Below are 27,720 nucleotides of genomic sequence, written 5' to 3' on the forward strand. Positions count from 1 at the left end.
ATCAGCAGTTATCCTGATTGGTTTACCCCTAAATGTAATCTGCTTCCTCTCTCTTGTGGCTTTTAAGATTCTCTCCTTATTCTGTATGTTGGGCATCTTCATTATTATATGTCTTGGTGTGGATCTCTTATGATTTTGTATATTCGGTGTCCTGTAGGCTTCTAGTATTTGGATTTCTTTTTCATTCTTTAAGTCTGGGAAGTTTTCTAGTATTATTTCATTGAATAGATTACTCATTCCCTTGGTTTGGACCTCTGTACCCTCTTGTATCCCAATAACTCTTAGGTTTGGTTTCTTGATGTTATCCCATAATTCTTGGATGTTCTGCTCATGATTTCTTAACATTCTCGCTGAGCTGTCTATGTTCTTTTCAAGTTGAAAAACTTTGTCTTCGTTGTCTGAAGTTCTATCTTCCAAGTGTTCTACTCTGCTGGTAATACTCTCATTTGAGTTTTTAAATTGGTTTATTGTTTCCTGCATTTCCAAGATTTCTGTTTTTTATATCCTCTATCTCCCTATAGAGTTGATCTTTTGCTTCTTGGATTTGTTTATGTAATTCATTGTCAAAGTGATTTTTCATTGTCTGAATTTGATGAATAATGTCTTCCTTGAGACTCCAGATCATCTGAAGCATGTATATCCTGAACTCTTTGTCTGACATTCCATCAGCTGCAGATATTACCTCATCTAATGTTGAATTGACCTGTATTGTTTGTGGTCCTTTCTTTCCTTGTCTTTTCATACTGCTCATGGTTCTTTCTAGCTTTGTGAAACTGTTGAGCTAATGTTTTTCCCCTTATATATTTGTATTGTTCTTGAATAGCTCCAATATCCCTCTTTTTCGGAGAAAGACAATGTTAACAGATCCCAATATCAACAGTACATTATCTAAGGACAAGTTTTCATTATTAATACATTTATAGTTAGATTCTAAGACTATAGATATTGGATTTAATTATTACTTAAGAATATATTCCTTAGTTTCATAAAAGGCGTACCATATCTGGTGGCATATAGAAAACTTAATTTCAGACGAAGGATGTTATACTTAAAGAGAAAGGAGTGAGGGAATGAGGTTAAACTAACTTAGCACCTTTGGAGAACTCTAACCACTCGACTGGTAATTTATGGAAGAATGTATAGATTCAACCTCCTATTTAGATAGTTACCCTATGTATAGATAGCAAAAGTTAGGAGACTGAAAGTGGTATAGAGAGAATATGAATTAAAAGAAAAAAAGAAAAGAAATAACAAGGAAGAAAAGAGAAATAAGAGAAGGGAAGGGAAGTAAGATAGAAATACAGAAAAAAATGGGGGGGAGGTGGGGTATATGCAATTCCTCTATATTATATTACTTTGGTAATTCAGTTGTTCATGCTCAGTTCTTGGTTTCACATATGCTGAAGTTGTGGAAGAGAGAGAAGAAAAGAGAAAGAGAGGAAAAAAAAAAAAAAAAAAGTCTCTCAGAACACTGTTTTCCTTGCTTCCAGTAGGTGGCGTTGTCTATTCCTAGTTTGAGCCTCTGTATTCAGGGTGGTGGGTATAGCCAGTGTGAAGGGAAATGAGCTTCCACCTGTATCTTCCCTACTCTAGTCTCTGAGGTAGAAACCAGGTGCCTCTACAGTTGTTGTTTTGTGTTGATAGCTACAATCCCCAAAAGCTTGTGGGAAATATTTTGAGTTATCGCAGCTAAGGGTGGGGGAGTTGGAAACCGGGTACCTGGATCAGCCGCAACTGTGCTGGTAGCCACACCCACTTTGATGGGTTTTAAGGGTTGATGGGCTTCCTGGAGACTAGCGCTCGGGGCGGGACCGGACTTCCTCCTCCGGTCTGACTGAGCGGCTGGCGCCTTCCTGCTCCGGTCTGGCTGGGCGGCTGTCGCGGCTTCCTGCTCCGGTCTACAAGGTTTTCTTGAACTTGCCAGTCGATTTTCTCTTTCCTATGAACTGTAGAACCAGCTTTTTGAGGCTTATAAGAATCCCCTCAGATTTTGATTGGGATTACACCGAGTTTATGGGTTAACTTGGGGAGAAATAATACCATTGCAATATTTTATAAACATGGTATATCTCTCCACTTACATAGTTTTTCGTTTATGGCTTTCCATAAAGATTTGTAGTTGTTGGGTTTCTTAATGTACACAATGCACACATTTCTTGTTTAGGTTTATTTCTAGATATTTTGTGAGGTTGGTTTTTGTTGTCAACAAGATCTTTTTGGTTGTTGCTTTTTCCGCTACCCTTTCCACCTTTCTACATAGCTTTTATTAGCTTATTTCGATACTCTTGGATTTGGGAGATCCAAGAGAAAGTCTATTAAATGGCATTCAGTCATATATATGGCTCAACTCCACAAAGCCTTGGTAAACAAGGGCAGAGGAGTGAGCCCTCAAAAAGGCCAATAGATTCTGTTACAGGAAGAAAATGGGATTAAGAGGAGTCTTAGCCTCCCCTGCTGGATGACTCTATCTCAGTACACCACCAAAGAAGGCATCACAATCATGACTTTATGGCAGGACACAGTGTAGCTTTCCGTGAGATCAAATTCAGGAAATCAAATTCACAAAAGACTAAGATGGTGAAATCAGACTGCCGAGTTATTTCAATCTACAATGGGGCTTCCCATTCTAATAATAGGAATGTTCATGTCCTCTATAAGTGTGCCCCTTACCATTATCCAGTACCAGGAAAGTCAAGCAAAAGTTGCTTTTATCAGTGGAGGAAAGGGAGGTAAACCTCCTTGAGGGAAATTTGATTCAAGCCAGAGGGAGATCTAAGAAACCATGCTGAACTCACCACACAGATACCCTCTTTCCAGTAACAAGAAAGTTGGTTCCTCTACACATGGCCATGCTGTCCCCCAGATGATGCTAGATTTCCAGCTACAAATTTCTGCTTCTTGATCTGCCCTTTCTTGTACTATATTATGAATTCACACATTTATAAAATAGTTCTCTAAATGAGATGCAGTATAAAAAATTAGGGTTCCACTTATTAAATTAAAATGAGAGCCTGTACTAAAACATGGAGGGCACACGTGCACCATTTTGATTGATGCTGGGCCTTCTCCAAATTCCTCTCGTTTGTATTCATCTCTGTTATCAGTTTAGCTTTCAGAAAGTGACCTTCTTTCCTGTATTTCCAAGTTCATCTTTGCACTTTGAATTTAGCATCCCATTCTCTCCTAACCTGGTAAGACATCTTCTGTTAATCTAATGGGGATTCCCTTATGTAAGACCTGACTCTTTTTTTAATATTTATTTTTTAGTTACAGATGGACACAGTATTTTTATTTTTATTTATTTATTTTATCATGTGGTGCTGAGGATCGTACCTAGGACCTCATGCAAGCAAGGCAAGCGTTCTACCACTGAGCTACAAACCCAGCCCTTTGTCTTGTTTTTTTATAGAATTTTCTCGTCTTTGACTTTTTTTAATTGATTTTATTTTTTTAAATACACTACAGCAGGATGCATTACAATTCTTATTATACATATAGAGTATAATTTTTCATATCTTTGTATATAAAGTATGTTCACGCCAATTCATGTCTTTATACATGTACTTTTTTTGCATTACAATTCTTATTACCTATATACACCACAATTTTTTATATCTCTGATTGTATATAAAGTATATTGACATCCAATTTGTGTTGTCTTTGACTTTTGATAGTTTGATTATAATGTGCCTCAGAAAGAACCTTTTTGGATTGAGTCTATTTGGGGGCTTTTCAGCTTCCTAGACATGGATATCCATATCTCTTCCACAATTTGGGACGTTTTCAGCTATTATTTCATTAGGTTTTCTACACTTTTCCCCATCTCTTCTCCTTCTGAAATGCCCATAATGCATTTACACATTTACATTTTGTCTTATAAGTTTTCTTCATTTGCTTTTTTTTTTTTTTTTTTTTTGGTAAGTTCAGCAATTTGTTCTGCTTAATCTAATCTGTTGTTGAGGCCCTCAATTTACATTTTTATTTCAATGAGTTTCAATCATGATCTCCAAGATTTCTGTTCAGGTCTTTTTTCATGATATTGATCTCTGTTGAATTTCTTATTTCGTTTCTCATATTATAAATTATTTTATGATTTTGTTGAATTATCTTTATTCACTAATACCTTACCGAGTTTCCTTAAAATCATTATTTTGAATTTCCTTTTAGGCAATCTGTTGATTTCCTTTTCTTTGAGGCCTATTACTAGAGAATTATTTTGTTCATTTAGAAGTGTCATGTTTCCTTGCCTTTTCATGTTTTGGGTGAGTGTGTGTGTGTGTGTGTGTGTGTGTGTGTGTATTGATATATGAACATATGGTGGAACCGTGATCTCTTTTTAGCTTTTGTAGGGACTTTTCCTGTAGTTGGGGACTAAGGTATTGATTGGATAGGGTGCCATGGCTTTGGTTCTGGGTGATCACAGTAACATAGTCTCCATATGACTTATTCAGCATAATCAATGCGTGTTCTCAATTTGGTGCTATGCTATAGCAGTTTGAGTCCCACTGAGTAAGGGGAACACTATACGAGTTTCTGTTCTGAAGCAGTACAGCTATATGGACTCCAGGAAGTTCCCTAAATGGAGCTTGGGGCCAATGAACTCTCCTAGAGCTAGGAGTACAGTGATCACACTAGTAATGGGGGGGCATTGGAAATCTCCTTCTTAACTTTTCCCTACAGTAAGAAGTCTCTCCTGCCTCTGAGCTGATCCGACTAGGAAACAAGTTATTATGGTTTATATTTTAAGTGCCCCCCAAATGCTTATGTGTAAGAAAATGCAAGAATTTTCTGGATGAAATGATTTCCTTATGAGAGATGTAACTTAATCAGTGAATCCACCCACTGATATGGATTAACTAGGCAGTAACTGTAGGCGGGCAGAACGTAGCTGGAGGAAGTCAGTCACTGGTGGTGTGCCTCTGGTTTGTATATTGTGTCCTTGGTGAGAAGAGTTCTCTCTGTCTCCTGGTTGCTGTGTCCTGAGTTGCTTTCCTCCACCACACCCTTCCGCCATGATGTTCTGACTTACCTCAGGTCCAGAACTGGACGACCATGACCTGAACCTCGGAAACCATGAACCAGAATAAACTTTTTCCTCTTTTAAGTTGTTCTTGTCTGGTCTTTTTGTACACAGTAATCCAAAATCGGACTAAAACACCAGTGTCGTAGAGGCAGAGTACTTTGGTCCCTTCTCTATGTATCTGAATTTTCATGTCCTACAGTGTTCCCATCTGTCCCTTGCCAAATTCCAGTGTTTTTCCTTAGATCACTTCCTCAGAGTGTAGTTATCTATTTGTTATTTGGGGTTCTTTGCAGGAGATGAGCACTGGGCGCCTCTGTTGGGCTTCTTGATGATTTTCCTTCCATGTTTTCACTGCCAGTGTCATTCTTCCTCTTTCTGAGTTAATATCTACCCTTCAATTTGCATCCTTTGGCAACCAATTATAAATCCACCCCATGGTTCAATATCACAATCCAAAGTTCTCCGTCTGATACTGACTATGAGAATATGTATGAGCAATCCTGTCACATGAGCTCAGGGGGGGTCCTAGTATGCTCTGTCTACTATATTTCCTTCATTTACCCCAGAGACTGTTTTAAATTTTATATCTAATATTGAATAAAATTTTTAATGAGATGTTTTAAATATTTAATAAAATGTTTACTATTTAAATAGTATTTAATTTTAAAATATTTAGTTCAAATAAATATTTCAATATAATAATCATAAATATTTCAAATAGATAATTTAGAATAGAGTAGATGGAACTTGGCTTAGATTTTTTTTTTTTACAAAAAAGGAAATAGAAGAAAATTATATTAAAAAAAAAAGAGAGTGTGAACTTGGAAACCATAAGTCCTGTATCTGTATAGATGTTCTAGTACCTATAACTACCTGACTTTAGGTAAGACCCCTAACCTCTGCTTTAGCCTCACTGTTTACTCATACATAAAATGAGTATGGTAATACCCAGTATGTTAGGTTGATGAAAAGTTTATAAATACATTTACAATTCTAGCAAATGTTAGCCATCCAATAAAAGTAGTGGCTATTAGCATTTTTTATGTGATTATTAAACTCATACTGGGCTTTAGTGATTCCCTACAGACATAGAACGATGCTCAGCTCCACTGGTCCAAATGTCTACAGTTCTTAACAACAAATGTAGCTCTGACTGTGTGATCTCCAAATGAGCATGCACCAGACAGCATGGTGACTTAGAGAGGTTTAAGCACAAATTAGGCATCTGGACAAGGAGACAAGAGGCAGGATCTGGGGAGTCTGCCAGCAATGGACTTGAGTATAACCAGAACATGAGTCAAGTCTCTGGGCCAAATAAGGAAAAAGGCACTGTTAAACCTGGGGCAAAAGCTTTCTGTCCTTTGCCTTTTGTGACACTTCCTGCTACTTATGGGCGACCACAAACCCACAGGTAGGTTAACAGCAGCCAGAGGCCATAACTGATAGCTTTGTGGTGTCTTGAATTCTCAAGGCAATTCTGGGAGATGCTTGATGCTCTACAGTTTAAATGCCTAGACTCTGGCTTTAACATCCTGGGTTTGAATTCCAGCTTTGCCACTGACTAGTTGTCTGATGTCAGCAATGATATTTTAATTTCTGAATGCCTTGATTTCCCTACTTGTAAAACAGGAATGATAATATAACATACATTACAGGAATAGTGTGAAGATAAAGTAACCCACATATACAAGTTCTTAACATAGTTTCTTGTGCATGGTAAAGTCTCAATGTATTAGTCTTATTTACCTTGTTACTATCAGTCCTGGATCTGCCAGTACCTGGCAAAGGGAACTTGAGCTTTGAGGGCTTATTTCCACATATGGACGTCCAATGGGGATAAGAATCTTCTCTTCTATACCAAACCTCACAGACAAAATCTAATGTGAGGGTGGCTTGGAAAAGCAAAAAGTAGCAAATTATAATAAGACATTGTTAGTAATAAGAACCAATAAGTATATTACTTAAAAGTATAGAACTTTGAAGTCAAACTGTCCTGGAGCTGAATCTCAGCTCTGCCACTCAGTTTATACAAAGCACTTAATATCCCCAGGTCTCAGTTTATTTGCAAAACAGTGTCACTGTGAGAATTTGGTGAGAAGTTCCCTATAAAGTGCTTCACACCATACCTGCCACTCTGCGATGGTTTAGTAAACCCTACTTGCGCCAGCTGAGCCAAGTTCACATGCTCAAAGGACAGTGCAGAGAATGAGGCTCTTGCCATATTTGCATGGTTAAAAAAAAAAAAAAAACACATAGGACTCATGTCATAGTGCTTCTCAGAGGTCCAGGAAAGTGAGAAGAAGTGCAGCGAGTAAGAAAGGAAGCAACAGGTCATAAATCAAGCCTGAGCATCCCCACTTGGAATGAACCCCATGGCTCCTGGTCTTTGGCAGACTGACTCAGCTCTTATGCATCTTAATCCCAAATCCTGTCAGAGCCAAGCCCATGCTAAAACTTCTCCAGGAAAGCTGAGCCAGCCTGATGGCGGATTCATCTGTGCTCTCTTTCTCCTGGGCCTGGGGCTACCTCCAAAGGTATACAATATAGAAACGGAAAGAAGTAGGATAGAAGTAAAAATGACTTCATATGCATTCCATCTTAGTCACTTAGTTGATGTGGGGCCTGGAGAAAGGCACTTTCCTTCTCTGAGCCTTGTGTAAAATGAAGAAGACAGAGGTCCCCAAGGTTCTTTCTAGCTATAATATTTGATGGTGCAAATGGTGATGATGATGATGATCAGTAACTACCATTCTCTTGCCTATGCCCAGTTCCCTTTCCTACTGTCTTAGTTTAGATTCTTCTTAACCTTCCAACGGGACTGTCAAACGGCCTCAAACCAGAGCTCCCTGTGTCTGATTCCTCTCATTTCCAATACCTCACGATCAGTCCTGCCCTGCTGATTATGAAGTTGAGCCTTGATACCAGTCCACCTTGTAAGTCTTCAATGGTGTCAAATGGGCTACAAAAGAAAAGGCAAATACCCTGGTTTGACAATCAAGCATATCCAGAGCTCACGTCCCTTCATTTCACCGCCTTATGACAGCCCGGTGGTGCAAAGCAAGGACTCTATATCATGAGATAAAATAGGTTCAAACTCCAGCCCTCCCCACCCGTTACCAACTGTGGGACGTGAACACAATAGTATCAGGGTGAACACAGCTATGTCATGGGATTACCTTAAGGATAAAATAGGCTAAAGCGCATGCTTGGGTCCTCAGTGAGAACGCTGGTACTATTTCTACTGCTAGTGCCTGAGCGAGGAGGAGCCACTTGAATGCTCCTGCCTCCACTCCTTTGATCATCCCATTTTTAAAATGTGAGATTCCTTTTACCCCAGCTCCGCATGCCAATCCTAAGTGCTCTGAGGCTGTGGCCCTGCTCCCTCTGTCCGGTCCTGCTCTAAGCCTCTAGGTGTCACCTCTGTCATTCTCCTCTCACCCACTGGGCTCCTTTCCCAGTGAACAATTGGAGATCTAGAGATGCTACCAGAAGAACAATCGGAAAGGGGGCATTTCAAAGACCACCTTCTCTCCAAGAGCTTTTCCAGATTCACCCCTCCTGGCGGGAATGAATCTCTGAGACCCGAGAGAATACTTAACGGCAGTTTGTTAGGACTTCTCATGACCCTTGTCACTTGCCGTCTTCTATGGCAAGTACTTGTGAATAAATTTTCTCTCTCCTGCTAGACAATTTGAGCTCTGAGTGTAGAAACCAAGACTTTCTACTTCCACACACCTCGCCAACGTTGTACTTCAACTCCGTCTTACAGATGCTTGTGGATTTGGGTGTGGAGAGAAGAGACATCCCTTTGAGAGCTGGAAGATGAGACTTCAAAAGGTCTCTGAGTCTGGTTCTTGGGGTCTACCTTTTGGTGCCGTGTCTCTTGTTCTGAGGGCAATGGACAGGACTCTACCTTCCACGTCTCCTTCCCACCAACTCACACCTCTTAGCTTTTTCCTATTAAAGCGCTTCATTCTATTTTACTGCAATACTAAGTTAAGAGCTTATTAGAAGTTAGAATCTCAAATTAGACACAGTAAGGGTATGAATGGGGACGGATCTAACTGCAGGTGGCACATAGCAAGTCCTTGATTTGTGTTTGTAGAATGAACAAAGGATGAGCTTATGCTCTAGAAGCCAAACAGCTAGTTGCCCAGTTACCAGAAATCCAAGCATCAAGGAATCTCAAGGCAAGATGAGTGAGTTGATGCTAAAGACCGTTGGACTTGAACTCTAGAAATCTCCCTGTTTCGGGGTAACAGGCTACCTTGGGAGACCTAGAAATCAGCTACTGTAAGTGGAAGTTGGAGTTCTGGGCTGAAGAATTCAAATGTTGCTTCTGTGGCCCCTGAACTTGAACATGGATCCCCAGCATGTCAAACATCAACCAACAGAAGTACAAGGCAAAGTCAGCAATACAGCATTTAGCTTTCAGCCTATTACACCAATTACATTGATCTCTTCTGAACTGCATTTCCCACTGCTGTTTACCAACTTGGGAGGAGAAAAATCAATGGTGGCAACTCGTTTGGGTAGCAGCTGCCGAGAAAAGGAGCCGGCTGCTACCGCAGAAGGAGTCAAGCTGCCTGGGGACAGACAACTGAGCATGTTCTCCAGGTCTCTTGCTTTAAATTTTCATTAGTCATCTTATAATGAGACACTACGGGTTCTATTTTTTTCTTGTAGATAATGAACATTTTAATTTTTTTACAGTCAACAAATTGCATTACTTCTGCAATTAAAAAATAGAATATTTTTAAATACTAATAATAAAATCCAAGTGGAATAATGTCCATTTAGACCTAAAACTCTTCAAAAGATTCATATTACTGTCGCAATAATATGATGGCTTGCAAGACCCTTTCTGCTTTCTCCCACTCCTCTCCTTCATCATTTACCTGTCAGTCTTTCCACCCTTTTATTTTGCCTCAAGACCTTCACAAATGTACTTCCGAATGACTGAGATACTTTTCCTCTTTGGTTCAACCTTTGGTCTCACTTTAAACATTGCTTCTTCCTGGACACTTCTTTGACCTCCAGCCCTGCATCTAGATGCAGAACACCTGTTTTCTGTAGTCCCAACACCATATATAGACCCCACCAGAGCCCTCAGCATGGTACCAACATTACCCTGTAAGCTCTGTAACTGAATAAATAGACCTTTCTTTTTCTCAGAAGATTCCCCAGGATGTAGAACAGTGTCTGGCACTTAGTAGATGCTAAGTTAAGTGTTCTTGGGTAAAATGAAACTCATGACACTCAGCTTTTGGATTTGGGTAGGTTCTTAGAGACCGACTCACCTAATTTCTAACAATGAGGTCTAGAGAAACAGAGCCCAGATTCCAATACCAAGTCCTTTCCTGAAATGCTACATGACCTTAAATAAGGCCTTCCCCCTCAGGGTCTCAGTGTCTTCAGCTGTCAAATGATGAAAGCCCATTCTGCTCCAACCTGTTCTGACTTTTTCCTCCTTCCCCTTCTCCTGGGTCTGGGCAGCTGATAGGCACACTGACTGGGAGGGTAGGAGGGATGGAGCAAGAGAAACTAAATCTGCTACATCCCTTCAAATTGCTGCCAAACAAGTTGAGGAAGTAAGTCACACACAGGGAGCAAGTGCTCAGCTAAATGCTTCTGGTGATTCCCTCCTCCTAGGAGATCAGATAGGGGAAAAAGAAAAAAGAAAAAAAGCCTACAGGTGCCAGGGCACCCAAGAGATAAGGAGATAAGGCTTAAGCCGAAGAGGCAGAATTTGCCCAAGCAATGAGGACAAGAGAGTGTCCCCAGCAAGAATCGACTCCCTGTGCCCACGTGAGGTCAGGTGGGAGTACTCACTGAAGGGTTCCATCCACGCCAGTTCTGACCCCAGACCTGCGACTCACTCACCCCGCGCTTAGACACTTTCTCCACTTTTCCAGACCTGCTTCCTTACCCTCGCTGCGGGAATCTGAATGCTTGCTTGCAAAGATTTTGTGTGAGAATTAAATGTGTGTGACAGTATCTAGAACAGCGCCTGGTGCCTAACAGACCATTTTAAGAAATGTCACTTTCTTTTCTTCCTTCCAGCTACATAAACAGTCTTGACATGTCACTGGCAGGAACATCAAAAGTACAGCAGGGGTTTGGGGACTGAAGACTCTTTTTGCCGAACCATTTATATTCTGTTCACTCTGACGGGACTTTTCCCGTTCCTCATCACTCCTCATCGTAACACACACGTGTACATACACACACCCACACACACAGTAACACCGCAGGCGGGGAGAGGGGTTGTTTCCAACCCCCTGGTCAGGTGGGGCCAGATTCAGAGGTGTCCATGATCATCAGCAAAAAAACACAAGGTACCTACATCTAGGCCTGGCCTCAAGTTCTCCCTCCACCACGGGACTTATAAGGCACGAGATTATGAGACCAAAGGTCACTTTCTATGGCGCTGGAGGGAGAGCCTTTGATTAAATTAGAGGAAAAGCCTATAAAATACCTTGGAACATTTTATGAAGTTATTGATATTTCTGCAGGCAAAGAGTGAGGCATGTGCTGAGGGAGGAATCAGGCAGGGGTGAGGGCCACAGTGGGAAGGTTGTTAGCCCTCCCCCATGATGATGGACTGAAACTAATGAGGATTTAGAAGCAACACACCAAAAAAAAAAAAAAAAAAAAAAACACATAGTATGACCTCATGCATACATCACCCTCAGAAAAAGAGCAATAACAGCCCTCATGTGTGAACATTCTTTCTTTCTTTTTTCTGGGGGGAGAGGGGTTGGCGGAGATGCAGAGATTGAACCCACAGCCTTGCATATGTAAGGCAAGATCTCTACCCTTGAGCCACATCCCCAATCCTGGACATTATTTCTTGAAGGAAAGAATATAAGTTGGACTTAACTGAGGTTATTAATCTTTGGGGTATAAAGGCGGTGGTGCACACTTATAATCTCAGCAACTCAGGAGGCTGAGGCAGGAGGATTGCCAGTTCAAAGCCAGCCTCAGCAACTTAGCAGGGCCCTAAGCAACTTAGTGAGACCCTGTCTCTAAATAAAATATTTAAAAAATTCTGTGGATGCGGCTCAGTGTTTAAGCACACCAGGGTTCAATCCCTGGTATCAAAAAAAAAAAAAAAAAAAAAAAAAAGTCGTTGGGGGAACTATAGGACCTTTTAAGAATCCAACACAGAATCTATGCCCTTCTTCCTTGGGAAACCCCAAATTCTATTTGTAGTTCCACAGGATTCATGGTACGTGAATCACTGGCAAAATACAAAAGTTTTCCTAATGAAAGATTTAATCACATTACCCAGATTTCTGCCACTGAGACCAACACACACTATTTATTGCCTCCTCTAGTTGCGAATGGAAACTAAATGGACTCTTTTCAGCTCCACCAGGATCAGCAGGGACAGTTAAGCCCTCAGCAGAGAGTTGGGTCACATGGGGTCCAGAGAAGTTACCGTGCTTAAGTGATACAACTTGATCTGTAATTTCTTTTATCCAAAAAAAAAAAAAAAAAACATGAAGGAAACATGACAAAAGAGGATGATGAAAACAGGTGTACATTACATTAGTCTTTGAACCTTTTAAATTTTTTTTTTTAGTTGTCAATAGACCTTTATTTTATTTATTTATTTATATGCAGTGCTGAGAATCAAACCCACTGCTTCACACATGCTAAGCAAGCGCTCTACCACTGAACCCCACAATCCCAGCCCCAAAACCTTTTAAAATTTTTAAGAGAAATAATAACATTTAAATAACCTCAGTTCAGAGTCGAGTATACTTAGCCAGGTATTGAGAGAATTGTCTGGAGTCATTCCAACTCTCAAGGTCCCTGAGGCACAGACTTTTACTTCTTACCCCATGTAAGATGCAACCACACTCCAATAATGTCTCCCAGGAGGGATTTTTGGGGAACTCTGGCTGAAAGGTGACAGCCCTCTGAGAGTTGGTGTCCCCTGGCCTGACCCTGCCTCCTCCTCCTTGTTTCCTGGCTACAGGACTATAGGGTCAACATCTTTCTGCGGCAACAGTGGAACGACCCCCGTCTGGCCTATAATGAATACCCCGATGACTCTCTGGACCTGGACCCATCCATGCTGGATTCCATCTGGAAACCTGACCTGTTCTTTGCCAACGAGAAGGGGGCCCACTTCCACGAGATCACCACAGACAACAAACTGCTGAGGATCTCCCGGAATGGCAATGTCCTCTACAGCATCAGGTGAGTTCCCTCCAGGTCCGTCCACTCCCTCCAGAGAACGTGCCCTTGCCCACTGCCCTCCGGAAGCAGGCACCAAGGTGAGGGTCCGACAGAGAAGAACAAACCCTGCAACTCAACCCCTCTGCAGCGTAGGGGGTTTACAAGTAACTTGTAACCTAAGCTCAATGAGTAAGAACAAAACACCAGGGAGTCCCAGGGGCAAGTGGTTAGGGACTTGTAACCTAAGCTCAATGAGTAAGAACAAAACACCAGGGAGTCCCAGGGGCAAGTGGTTCACATAACCAAGGAGATCAGGGAAGGGATCCTAGAAAAGGTGTTGTTAAAGTAACCCAGCATTTCAACAGAACCAGAAAGAGGAGTTAACGATTGTCATTGGCAGAAGCAGTGGCACAAAACCTAGCAACCAGGAAGTTGGTGGCCTGCCGGGTGGATAATGCTGCTATAAGCTCGGGCAGGGCTGCTCTGTCCTCTGTAAACCCCCTGTCCCACAGAGCTGGCACTCAAGAGGCTAGACTCCCTTCCTCAGCTGCGGGGTATTCTGAAGACACTGGATAGGGGCAAAGCTTTCAGAGTGTCCTGCCACACCTCCCCACCTAGTCCTAAATCTCCTCCCCCAAGGTATGGGGACAATGACCAATGGCCAAGAGGTAAAGGCATGACCTGACACATGCAAAACTAATAGCTACCATTCATTGAGAATTTACTCACTGTGCTAAGTATTTGTTATGTATCTAATCCTTTCCACAACTGTCTGAAATAGGTTTTATTATGCCCATTTTGCAGATGAGGCAAGTGAGAGTCTGAAAAATTCAAATAACATGCCTAAATTCCCACAGTGAGTTCATCACAGAGCCCAGATTCCCACCTGGGCTAATCTCAAAGCCCTCAGCAGGGAATGGTATTCAATAGGTACTTAAATACTCAACGAATGAATATGTGTTTATTTCAAAGTACTTTAAAGGACACTGGTCAGAAATGACTCGCCCCCCACCCTTCAGTTCTTCAGGGGAATGGACCTTATTTCTATTGGGAGATGAGCCTTCAAGGTCAGGCCTGTGGGAGAGGTTATACCTAACCCTCAGGTGCAACTAGACCCAGTTTCCCATGGGACAGGCGGGGAGGGGATGTGAGGAACCCACCCCCCAGAGGCAGGCTCACCTCCCTCAGCACCATCTGCATGCAGAGGGGGAGAGCCATGGGTTTTTAGGAAATGGTTGGCAAGGCCCTGGCAGGCTGGGGGAGGAGAGGGCCACCCTGCTTGGGTTTTGCTGCTGCCAGGCTAGTTTCCTATCTCCAGGAAGCTAAGTCCCAGTGCTGCATGACAGAAGGACAAATCAGCAGAAAGTGATGTTCCCAAGGTCATTCAACTTCAAGAAATTAACCCAGTGTGACAGCTGCCCCACTTTGGAGCTTTTTATCTTCAGAATTCCACTGCATTCCCTTTCCCTTTGTTTTCCCCCTCCTTTCCCCACTTCCTCCCTTCCCCTCTTCCTCCCCTCCCTTTCCCTTCCCCCTTTCCCTTTCTTGCTTCTCCTTTGTACTTGAGGGGACCCACATGCAGAGCTGTGGGTGTGAGCTGGAGGGAGAAGGTTCACCAAGGGCGGTTTTCCCCATGCACGGCTGAGATGCCCACGGCTAAGTCTCCCCAGAACAGCATCAGTTAGGCATCTTGGGGTGTGACGGGGAACATTTCAGGACAGCACTGCAGGAAAACCAGCCAGCCACACACGAGCCAACCCCACTGGTAGTCTGAGTCCAAAGGCTCGGAGACGTGGTTTTGCATCCTGGCTGAGCCATCAGCTTGCTCTGCCACCTTAGATAAGTCCCAATCTATTCTCCCCTGCACCCCAGTGTCCCCACCTGTCAGAAGAGGGAGTTGGCCTGATGATCTGAGAGCTTTCCTTCCTTGCCACCTGCAGTGGGCGTTTTGATGTTGGCAAAGCCTTTCCAGCGGAAGTCTCATATCCCAGCCCGAGCCACAGGCGTCCATTCCCCTGACGGGGGAAAGCCTGCGGCCCTGGCAAAGGTTGAACAACCCGAAATAAATAGCTGGCCCAGAATCCTGGGGAGCCTGCCGCCTGCCACCTGACCCTGGCAGAAGCCCACAGATGTGTCAGCTGGGTGTGAACCTTCAGCAGACAGGGGCCCTCTTTGAAATAACTTCTAAGGAGCCCAGCATGTGAGGGGAGGCAGTCAGGATCCACTTACAGCCCCTGGGAGGATGCCTGAACCTGGTACAGCTCCATTGATGACTTGGACTCTGTCTCTACCTGAGGACTCTTCAGAAGAGTCAGAATAGGTGGGTGAGGGGACAGCCATGCAACCTATTAAAGATAGGTCTCTAGAAGCCAGACAGACTCCAAAGAAACCTGTAAGTTCCTCTGACTCTGTGTGACCTTAGACAAGCTACTTGGCCTCTCTAAGCCTCTACTTCCATATAAGGAACATGGAAATATATATATACATTTATTCAATGAACAATAGTTTTTTTTGATCTTCTTTCCCTGTCCGGAATAATTGCTTTTCTGCTAGTAACTAGGATGGAGACTCAGTCTCTCTGAATGTGGATTCAGCATCATTTAACGCCCTCTCTTCCTAGAATCACTCTGACACTGGCCTGCCCCATGGACTTGAAGAATTTCCCCATGGATGTCCAGACCTGTATCATGCAACTGGAAAGCTGTGAGTCCTTTGCATGAGTCCTCTCTAGAGAACCAGGCTCCCATTTACCAAAAACACTGTAAAAACTCAAAATACTACATAAGGGCTTTGCTTGTAGAAAATACACTAGAAATATAACTGCCCTTACCTTCTTCAACTGGGCCCAAGTTTGGAGTCAGCAGCATTCTCCAAATAAGCATTGTTCTGTGTCTCTTGTGACTGTGCTTACCAGGAACTGAGGAGAAAGACCTCGAGTAGGCCAAGGTCCATGAACTCCCAGGGATGTTCACTCCAGCAGAGGAGAGGCGACTGACTGCACAAGTAACTAAGGGCAGCCAGTGCTAAGAATGTTGTTAGACATGCAAATGCTGCTGCCCCTTGGCAGAGGAGTCCTTTCCTCTACTGGAAGGAGAGGGTATTGGAGGCTTTGTGAAGGACCAGGATTTTAACAGATTGGAAGCCAGGTGCGGTGGCCCATGTGTATAAGCCCAGTAACTTGGAAGCTGAAGCAGGAGGATCACAAGTTCATGCCCAGCCTGAGCAACTTAGTGAGAACCTTTCAAAATATAAAACTAAAAAGGTCTGGGATGTAGCTCGGTGGTAGAGTCCCCCTGGATTCAATCCCCAGTAGTGCTAAGAAAGAGAAAAGAAAGAAAACCTGACTCCCTACATTGCAACCATAGAAACCAACTGATTAACTTAAAAGTACAAGAACCAGAGCACAGCATTTAAGTGTTGGGAACTAATGGACCATTTGCTTGGAGCACCGCCTCCGAGGGGAATCAGTACCAGCCAACTCAGAACCTTCTTTACCTCTCTCAAGAGTCAAAAGTCCTGGGGCAGAGAGTCTGATTAGTCTAGCTTGTGTCACTATTTCATACCTTATCCCCTCCCAGCAGATAGTCCTACCATGAACATGAACAGTAGAGTCATTCCCCCCACACACACTGCAAGAAAATCTAGTGCAAGAAAAAGAGGGGGCTGGCCAGGATGGTGTGCAGGCAGAGCAGCAGGTGTCAACTGCTCTGCAGCATGGGGGTGGGGGGGGCACCAGGACAAGCTAAGGCAGGACGTGGAGGAAAGAGGGGGAAGGGTTGTGGGGTAGCTGTAAACAAAGTTGGCCCTCCTTTGTGAAAAAGAGAAGGCTGCATGATCCCATGAGTTCCAACGAGTGACTGATGGCTCGGCCAGCCTCTAACCCTAACCCCAACGTGCTTCAAACAAGTGACCCTGGGTGATCACTGCCGCTTCTTCTCATCCCATCCCAGTTGGATACACCATGAATGACCTCATCTTTGAGTGGCAGGAGCAAGGAGCTGTACAGGTGGCAGATGGACTAACCCTGCCCCAGTTTATCCTGAAGGAAGAGAAGGACTTGAGATATTGCACCAAGCATTACAACACAGGTAGGTATACGGGGTTGCTGTCCTCAGATCCCACCCCCAACCAGGACCAGAGGTCATCTCAAATGCTCATATTCTATCACTGATTCTATAGTGCTTGTACAGTGCCCGTGGTGCGCCCAGATTTGTATTTATCACCTAGTGGTTAAGAGAATAGGTTTTGAAACCAAAAAGTGGTTCTGAAATTTTCTCCCCATGAGTCCTGGGGTAACTTCAACTTAAGTTTAGGCCATACCTAATTACAAGGGAAGCTGGTAAATACAGTCTTTATTCCAGGTAGCAGAATGGATCCTATTCCTAAGGCTGAAGGGGAGAACTCATATTGGGAGGACAGTCCCTATCACCCAGGAATTGGCATTTCTGATAGGGCAAAAGTATAGAGAATACTCATGCGAGACCACAGCAAGAGGGAGCTACGAGGAGGTGGCTCAAATCAGTAACTAGTTAGAAGGGGTCCACCCACCTGGGAGCCACAGGAAGACAGGAAAACCACAACTGCTTAGCTCACAGCCTGTCTCCATGACTAGCACAGCCTTGGCCGGGAGATCAGAAACGGGAATGAACTGGTGTTAGATCAAGACTGGCTTTGCATGCCCTGTCACAGACTGGGAGAGAGCTCACGGAAGCACTATGGGGGACAATCAGTGAACTGGCATGCCAGCTGGCAGGCTGGTAGGGAGCTGCTGTCTGAACCCAGCTGAGAGGAAAGGCATTGACTGGTGGCAGGTCACAGAGAAGAAGGGGTGAAGGGGAGGGACTGAGAGAAGCCACCGCGGGCTCTCGTGCAAATTGAAATCCCAGTTGAAGGGACAGAAAGCCTAGATTCTGGTCCATCTGGGATCCTCTTCTGGGTCAGCTCAGAGAAGTCTCAGAGCCTCCAAAGGCACTCTCTTCATCCCTGAGCAAGTGAAAGTACAGAACATGCTCATGACAGGGAGGGAGTGGGGACCAAGGTGAAGGATGGTGATATTGGTGATGATGATGATGATGGAGACAAGTAACAATTCCGAGCATTTATAATATGTGAGGATTGTGCTAAGTTCTTCAAAAGCATCATCTCATTTTATCCTCACAATAACCATACAAATAACCACATGAAGTAGGTATTACTATTACTACTACTACTACTATTACTGCCATTCCTTGGTATCAACGAGGGATTGGTTTCAGGACCCCCATTGGACACCCAAATCCAAGGATGCTGAAGAACTTTATATAAAATGGTGTAGTATTAGCACATTACCTACACCCATCCTCCTGTGTACTTTATCTCTAAATTACTTGCAATACCTAATACAATGGAAATGTTATGTAAATACATGTTATACTTTACCATTTAGGGAATAATAACAAGAGAAAAGTCCATGCATGTTCAATACAGGTGCATTTTTTTCCTGAATATTTTCTACCTACATTTGGTTGAATCCATGAATGTAGAACCTGCTGTTATGGAGGACAAACTGTATTATCCCCAATTAACCACAGATGAGGAAACAGATACAGAGCCATTCATTCTCCTGCCGAAGCACACAGCTAATGCGTGGCTGAACCAGAACTCCACTCAAGGCTATTTGACCCCAAACCATTTGCTCCCACCCACCAGCCTAACTTGTGTTCTCACTATTATTTCTTACAGGTAAATTCACCTGTATTGAGGCCCGGTTCCATTTGGAGCGGCAGATGGGCTATTACCTGATCCAGATGTATATTCCAAGCCTGCTCATCGTCATCCTCTCATGGATTTCCTTTTGGATAAACATGGATGCAGCACCAGCCCGTGTGGGCCTGGGCATCACCACTGTGCTCACCATGACCACTCAGAGCTCTGGCTCCAGAGCATCCCTGCCCAAGGTAAGTGACACTGCAGAACACCTGCTCAGAAAAAGACATCACACATCTGCCTAGACTGACAGAGATGTGGGGAGCATATGGAAATATCAGTAGGTGTTTACCTACTATATGTTCATGGTCCAGTGTTCTAATTCATCCAACCTTGCACCAGGCTCAACATTGCATTCCATACAGGCTGCCAGACACCACCTTCTGCTCCATTCTCTACTATCACTAGACACACACTCTGTTTCATCTACTATTCAAACTCAACTTTGCAAACACACACACAAAAAAAAAACAAACAAACAAGAAAAACTAAAACTTGCCAAGTGCAGTGGTACATAGCTCCTCCAGAGGCTGAGGCAGGAGGATCTCTTGAGCCCAGGAGTTCCAGACCAGCCTCAGCAACGTCACAAGACCCTGTCTCCAAAAACCTCAAATTCTTAACTTCGCATTCTCCTCCATGCACATTTAGAGCTAATTACCATATTCTTCTCCTTTCACCGTAAATAGTAAATACTTGTGTCAGGGGTCTCCAAGACCATCGCCACATTTAGAGAGCTGACAGGACTCAGGACTCAGTATACCCTTGCACTCCCAGCTAAGATTTATCATAGTAACAAACTAAGGATACATTAATAGATTATAATAACACAGGCAGACACAGGAATCCATGTCTGGCTTCTTAACTCTCTCCCTCCCATAAGGAGTCACAAAGAACTTACTTATTCAAACAACAAAACTGTAGACGCATGATACATCTGTCCAGAGAGACAGAGACTCTCTTGGTACTGAGCACCCAAAGTCTTAACTGAGGGCTGGTATTTTCTGCCTAGCATGTACCAAAATTTCAGACTCCCTGGTGGAAATCAAATGTTCAGCATAAAGCATGTTCTCGTATAAGCAGTTACAGCACAGTGAGCCATGCTCATCAGTTAGGGAAAGTAGGAATAGTCCCCAAATGCAAGATCCCAGACACCAGTCCAGGGTCAACTTTGCAAGCAAGTCCTTCTTAAAATGACAGCCTCATATATGCTATGGTGAGAGATATCCAAATTGGCATATGCAAATTACCTGCATCACTGCTTCTGTGCCTTGGGACAATGATTAAATAAAATAAGGGTTACTTGAACACACGACATCAATATTTTGACTTTCAATCTGATAACCAGGAAAGCTACCAAGTGACCTGTGGATGGGTAACACAGATAGTATGGATATGCTGGACAAAGGAATGCTTCATATTCTGGGACAGGATGGGACAGGATCATGCCAGATTTCATCACACAGTTCAGAACACTGTGCAACTTAAGACTGATAAATTGTTATTTCTGGAACTTTCCATTTAATATTTTAAGAGCATGGTCACATCCGAAACTGTGGAAAATAAAATGGGAGGTAAAGGGGGACTGCTGTTCCACTCTCCTGGGCTCTCACCCCGCTGCGTTTCTCCCTACCCTCACTCCAGGTATCCTACGTGAAAGCCATTGACATTTGGATGGCAGTTTGCCTGCTCTTCGTGTTCTCAGCCCTGCTAGAGTACGCCGCTGTCAACTTTGTGTCTCGGCAACACAAAGAGCTGCTCCGATTCAGGAGGAAGCGGAGACATCACAAGGTAGGCCTTTGGGTCACTACCTAAGGAGGGACAGCTGGCAGTGGGTGGAAAGTCTTGTCTTGTGATACCTTTTTTCCCTGGGGCCATCTTTCTCATTGGGCCAGGCAAGCAAGAAATAGGAATTAAAGTCCTAGAGATCTTTAGTTTCACGCCCCACACCCCACATAATGACCTAGTTGGGTCAATAGGCGGTCACTCCTACAATCATGATGGCAACCATGCAGAAATTACCAGGTTACCTAAAGGCAGAACTAATGGAGCAAAAGCTGAAGGGTCAAGGTAATAGCTAACTGTATACCTAAAGACGGGAGAGTGGGGGACGTGTGTTGGTTTTTTTTTTTTTTTTTTTTTTCCTGCAAGACTACGTTACTTCATTGGGCTTGGTTCCAGAAGGAAACTGTGCTAGAAAAGGCAGGATCTTAAATCAGTATGTCCAAGTTCCAAGTCTTTATTGCCTGTCCCCAGGGAGGGGCCACAAGCAAATCCTCCTCCCAGTGTGGGGATTGAATAAAGGAACGTTTGGCAGGCTGTCTTTTAAAAGTCACCAACATCTGTTAACTCAGAGGTTATTAAATGCCATTGGGAAGAGGGCAACCTATTGGATCCAACCACCCACCCCCCGCCCTGGACCATATCGACCTCCCCACAAGGCCTTTCTCCCGGGGATCAGAGACTCCACTCCCTCTCTAGCCTCATCCCTTTGCTGTCTGATCACCAACCACAATAGCTTTTTTCTTAGCTCCTCATACACAAAGGACGTCAGACATCGCATTCTCTCTTCTCTTCTTGCTTTTCCAGTACCAGTGCACCACCACACTTGATATCACCCCACTCCTGTCTAGTTCTCAGCTGCTGAAGGCCTAGGTCCTTTATTAAGGCTTTCATATAAGGGTATCAGGTGTATTAGTGCAGTTTGTATCCTACAAGGGCCCTAGCCAAGGAGGGACTCTTCCTAAGCCGTGTTCTGGCTTGAGACTTTATCTGAAAGGACTCCAGTTCACATGTCCAGAGAAAGGGACCCCTTTTGTCGAACGAGCACAAAGGTGCTGTGTGTGCCAGCCAAGGCCATGTTCCAAATGAACTCGATTTCTATCCTTCTAAACATTGTGTTGGTCCATAGTTACACGTTCTACCATGTGATTGTTTAATGTCCTTCTCTTAGTCACTGAGTTTTAAGGCCCATAAGGACAGAGACCATGTCTGGTTTTGCTTAGTACTACATGTCTGGTACCTAACACAGAGCCTGATGTATTATGAACTTACAATAGGTCTTGTTAAACAATTGAACAAAGGGAGAAACACACTAATGGATAAAGAGGAAGCCTTCCAGTCAGACAGCCTGCCCTGAAATACTTCCAGCGGCAGATTAGGGCAATCAAGAACCCCAGACACTACAATCTATCAGGTCACATCACTCACCTGGGATATACCAAGGTCTTACAAGCTTCAGACAGACCTATTTAAAGTAACTACTGAATGCTATCAATCACAAAAAAAAAAAAAAAAAAAAAAAACCTCTGGCTCCTGGATTTTCTTTAGAATATGACTTCAAGTTAGCCTCTTTCTGGGCCCAGTTTCACCAGCCTTAAAATGGACTCAATGTGTCAATTGGGAGAGACTGGTGGGGATCAAATTAGAGGATGCCAGAGCAGCTGTGTCAAAAAGTAAAATGAGGGCGGGGGCCTGCGGCTCAGTGGCAGAGCGCTTGCCCAGCATGTGCAAGGTCCTGGGTTCGATCCTCAGCACCAACCACATGAAAATAAAAAACAAATAAAATAAAGGTATTTCTGTCCATCTACAACTCAAAAAAAAATTTTTTTTAATTAAAATGGTTACTACACACACATTTCCATCAATGTGTTTCTTTAACATCAGTGACATGACTCAGTTGACTTTTGGCAGTGTGCTAAAGGGAAGAGGCACCCCCTTCTGAGACAGAGGAAGCCCTTGGAGTTAAGACATCACCATGCATTGGGAAAGGGAACTGTGGGTGCTGCAAGCTAGACCATCTTAAAAGATCCCTAGCCTCAGTCCTTTTTATACTGTCCACTAGATTCCTAGCTACTCCCTGACTATTAAAAAAATACGTAAGCATCAGGCCTGGTGGCACATACCTGTAATCCCAGCAGCTCAGGAGGCTGAGGCAGAAGGAGCACAGTTCAAAGTCAGTCTCTGCAATTTAGTGAGGCCCTAAGCAACTCAATGAGACCATGTCTAGAAATAAAATATAAAAGGGGATGGGGATGTGGCTCAGCATTTAAGTCCCTGGGTTCAATCCCTGGTCCAAGTAATAATAATAATATGTAATAAAGAAACTGACCAAAGACAATTGTCTCTAGAATTTTTTGTTTGTTTGTTTGTTTTGTTTTGTTTTGTTTTTTTATTTTGTGGTGCTGGAGATTGAACCCAGGGCTTTGTGCATGCAAGGCAAGCACTCTACCAACTGAGCTATATACCCGGTCCTCTGGGATTCATTTTTATTTACTTTTTTTTTTTTTTTTTTTCATTTTCCTCTGCTAAAGACACTTGTTAGAAACACTTATTTGGAAAGACTATGTCCAAAAATGTGACTACACCACACCTTTCAATTGGGCATCACTACTGCACAACTCCAGGAGTTGTATTTGCATAGACTGCAGTGTAAACAGAGTCCCCTGTGGTTAAGTACCAGGTAGGCTACTGTACTTCCAAAGGCTATCTCCAACATCCCCCCATACCCAATTCCCCCCTTTGGAAAGCAAAAACTTTTATCTCCAGCCAGGTAAGGTGTGAACAAAACCACTATCCAGAATTAATCACATTCTCCTGCTCAGCTCCCTCCTGCAAGAGAATCTCAGAAATCATCTCTTTCTCTCCTCTCTTGCAACTGCAGAGAGACACTGACCACAGTGAGACAGAGCAAGCCCCCAGGATCCCACTGCAAGGACAAATGGCACAGGCAGGGGAAGTGCTCAAGGTGTTCTTTCCAAAACATTAACCATACACCATGAGCTCTTATCTGTTAAGCAGTGAAGCAGATAAACATAATCCTGAATTTATGAGATCATAAACAAGAAGTAAGGCCTAACTCAAGGCACAGGTCACTGACTGGTACTAAGAAGGCTAAATCCAAAATGCAAATATCTTGTATTTAGCCAGCAGTGTTTAAAAATCTAGAATAAGGTGCTCAGATCTTTTTAAAACCACACTTTTGGTGTCACTTGACAAAATCACAGCATCTGGCCATACTGGCTACACAATCCCACATGAAATTCATGTGCCGGAACTGTCTTTGGGTACAGAATGCATTCTCCAGATTACCACCGCCTCTTCTAACAGATTGCCTAATGAGGCTGTTCACTTGAGCACCTGCAGTTCTCTCTGCTGTCCTGTTGGGCACATTTGAGTTCATGTGACCTCATTCATAAGGACTCTGAACTTGGCCCAAATCTCAGAAACTACAAGGACACAGAATTGGCTGCACCATAGCAAAAAACCTCCTTTGGATTAAGCCATTCCAGCTGAGGTTTATACATTAGAGGTATCCAAGTGTGGGTCACAGAAATCTCCTTTTAGCAGTAGTATGCAGAAGGGATTTTAGGCCCCAGATTGTGATCGGAGAGGAACTAGACACAGGCCTGAATTTCTGGAAGACTGTGATCTTGGCCAAACTCCCCAACTCCCACCATTCTCCCATGTTACCTCATTTGTTGGGCAGAAAGCATCTAGTCTTCCAATCCCTAGGCAGCCTCATTAGGCAGATTATTAGAAAATTCTGTGAGGCCTAGACTCAGCAGGTTCATGAGCAACCTCTCCAGGTTCCAGGGTACACTACCAGATTCCCCAGTTCCATTCCCCGGCCTCAACCCCAACAGTGGATAGGCAGATGTTTCCTGCCACCTGCTGGCTATAATAGGAATAGCAAGCTTTTTTCCGGTCATTCCTAGGGAATTTCCTTTCTCCCAGATACAATGTGAAATTGATAATCTTTTGGCTCAGAGGAACTTTCAGTTCCAAACCTCAGCTGCTTCCATTCTAGTGTTTAACAAATGAGAAAGGCAGAGAATAATTCATTCCTAAGATACATAGAAAGTTAATGTGGTGGTACTTCCCTACATATAAATACAGTCGTCCCGCTCAAATGTTGAGTGTACTTCATCATTCCACAAGGGCAGATCTATATTAAAATGTCACAGAGTCAGAGCTAGACCCCTTTCATGTATCGAGCCTGGTAATCTGGCCAGCGAGTACTACTCTCCTTGGCCTGAAATAAGCCCTCTCCTATTGCCCTACTCATAGATGAATATTTGTTGAGAACCTATGTGTAACAGAGTTTGCCTATTTTCCTTCACTTCTGTGGTGAGGGTGTTGGACCAGGTTCATTCATTTGACCAACATTTCCCTGGCATTTACCATGCATCTCAGACCCTCCCAGTGCCAGGAATACAACCCCATTTAAACAAATGAACAAAAACCAGGAAGCTAAGGCTGGTGACGATGAAGAAGTATGAGTAACCATTTATTTCTTCAATCAACTTTGAGCTCATGTGCCAGGACCTGTTCACATGTGTTGAGGTTGTAGTGACCATGACAAGCTTTCCCTCTGATTTCACAGAGCTGACAATTGAATGGGAGAGACAGACATTGGTCAAGGAGGTACAGTGGAATAAGAGCTTTTTTTTTTTTTTTTTTTTTTTTTCCAGTGCTGGGGGTGGAACCTAGAGCCTCTTGCATTCTAGGCAAAAAAAAACCCAGGAATAAGAGTTTTAAAAGTGTCGGGGGCGGGGGACACTTTTACTGAGCACATAGCTAACCTATCCTTGGGAGCTCAGGGAAGGCTTTTTTTAAAAAAATATTTTTTTTCTTGTTATTTTTAGTTACATATGACCATAGAATGGAATGTATTTTGATATTTTACACATACATGGATTATTACTTCCCATTCTTGTGGTTGTACATGATATGGAGTTACACTGGTCGTGTATTCATAGGTGAACATAGGAAAGTGATGTCCGGTTCATTCTACTCTTTTCTCTTCTCACCACCCCCACTCTTCCCTTCATTCCCTTCTGTCTAATCCAATGAACTTCTGAGAAAGAAATTAGGCGAAAGAAAGAAAGAGACGGGGGATATAGCTCAGTAGCAGAGCTCTTGCCTAGAGTGCATGAGACCCTGGGGTGATGTGCTGAAAAAAAAAAGAAAGAAAGAAAGAGAAAAGAAAAAGAAAAAAATGAAAGGAAGAAGAAAAAAGAGGAGTCAGAGGCAAGGGGTAGGGCTAGGTTGTATTCCAGGAAAAAAGGACAACTTGAACAGAGATCCAAAGAAGAAAAGGCAGATACTTTCAAATATATGGAAATACTGCAGGGTGACTGGGGCATAGAAAGCTACCTAAAGAATGCCATAGCGAGACTGGAGGCAGACAGGATCCAGGTCATCTGAGGCCTTGCTCACCATGTTAAGGATTTTCTTTTTCCTAAAGTCAATGGCAGCCCTATTAAAAAGTTCCAAGAAAGACCAATAAGATCTCTTTCATAACAATCCAGATGGGTAGTGGGGGGGCAGGGAGGCTGGCAGCCTCCAGACTAAGCTAAAGATTGTTGCAACAAATCCAGATGCTGGCCCATCCTAGGGTGGCACAAGTAGAGACAGAGAGGCACCGGCAAGTTCTGTATTGAATATATTATTCTCGGTTAGCCCTGTCCTGCAGAGAGACAAGCAAAAGACAGAATTCCTACCCTAAAAGCGCTCCATATCTAGGAAGGCCATGTGAGCTGATAAAACGTTCCCAGAACCACACACTGAATCAACAAACAGTTCAGCTGAAACCAAAATACTGGAGTTTCAATGCCACCGCAGAATTTTCATGGAGAGATAGCAAGGCTGGATGTGACGAGAGCAGACAAAAGTGCTTCCATGACTCAGGCCAGGGCGAGATCACACTGACCCGGAGCAGGGACAAGCCAGTGGGATAAGGGAGACAGGCATTTTGCACAAGGGAAACAGAAATAGTCCATCAAAGCTGGCAGAGGTGCAAAGAACATGGGGGAGGGGCACCCTGAAAAGGTAAGTTGGAACCAAATGATGAACAAGATCATCATAAAAACCCAGAGGTTACAACTTCCAGAGACGTGGGGACATGAGGCAGGAAGAAGCTATGGCTTCCCTGGCTTGTGAAACAGGAAGGTAAAGAGCTCTTGTTCTCTTCCTGGGTAACAAGGGGGTGGGGACCAGGGCAAGGAAGCAACAGAGGCAAAACAGGGGATCTGTCCAAATTGTCCTCTGAACTTCAGACCAAAATCCATTACACAGCACTGTGTATTGACCTAATGAAATGTCTGAGGGTCAAAGCCTTGAAATGTAGTGAGGTAGATCTTACCCCGTCAAACAGGAAAAAGTGGAAGAACTCTGAGATTCACAGAAGGAAGGGATTTGCCAGCCCACGATGGCGCTGAGATCTAGCATGGATCTCCAGAATTTGAACCACGTTCCCATCCCCTGGTTTGCACCTGTTTCCTCATGCAAGTGGCGCCCCTCTATAAGGCAGAACTCCCCAGCCAGCCAAAAAGCCTTCAGACACCTGGGAGAGTACAGTGTGGGGGTCAGGGAGAGCCAGATGGGCATGGCCTGGCCCCGAGGGAGTGCCTTGCAGGGAGGGTGCCCAGCCCCTGTCTTATTTTAAGTAGAGCCCCATGTTGAATCTGTTCCAGGAGGATGAGGCCGGAGAGGGCCGCTTCAACTTTGCCTATGGCATGGGCCCAGCCTGTCTGCAGGGCAAGGATGGCATTTCGGTCAAAGGCGCCAACAACAACAACACCACCAACCCGCCTCCCGCACCATCCAAGTCCCCGGAGGAGATGCGAAAACTCTTCATCCAGAGGGCCAAGAAGATCGACAAAATATCCCGCATTGGCTTCCCTATGGCCTTCCTCATCTTCAACATGTTCTATTGGATCATCTACAAGATTGTCCGCAGAGAGGACGTCCACAACCAGTGA

The 27,720-nt window shown here is 43.7% G+C and overlaps 1 protein-coding gene across 1 annotated transcript in view; it reads left to right on the plus strand.

The window, feature by feature from the left end:
• The window catches only part of Glra1 (glycine receptor alpha 1), an 85,342-nt gene extending 57,622 nt beyond the window's left edge, over nt 1-27,720 (plus strand). The window contains exons 4-9 of the mRNA XM_076855746.2: nt 13,011-13,234; nt 15,834-15,916; nt 17,164-17,301; nt 18,935-19,149; nt 20,600-20,746; nt 27,433-27,720. Coding sequence (XP_076711861.1) covers nt 13,011-13,234; nt 15,834-15,916; nt 17,164-17,301; nt 18,935-19,149; nt 20,600-20,746; nt 27,433-27,720 — 1,095 coding nt within the window. The remainder of the gene's footprint in view (nt 1-13,010; nt 13,235-15,833; nt 15,917-17,163; nt 17,302-18,934; nt 19,150-20,599; nt 20,747-27,432) is intronic.

This window comes from Callospermophilus lateralis, chromosome 5 (genome assembly GCF_048772815.1).
Source record: "Callospermophilus lateralis isolate mCalLat2 chromosome 5, mCalLat2.hap1, whole genome shotgun sequence".
NCBI classification, from domain to species: domain Eukaryota; kingdom Metazoa; phylum Chordata; class Mammalia; order Rodentia; family Sciuridae; genus Callospermophilus; species Callospermophilus lateralis.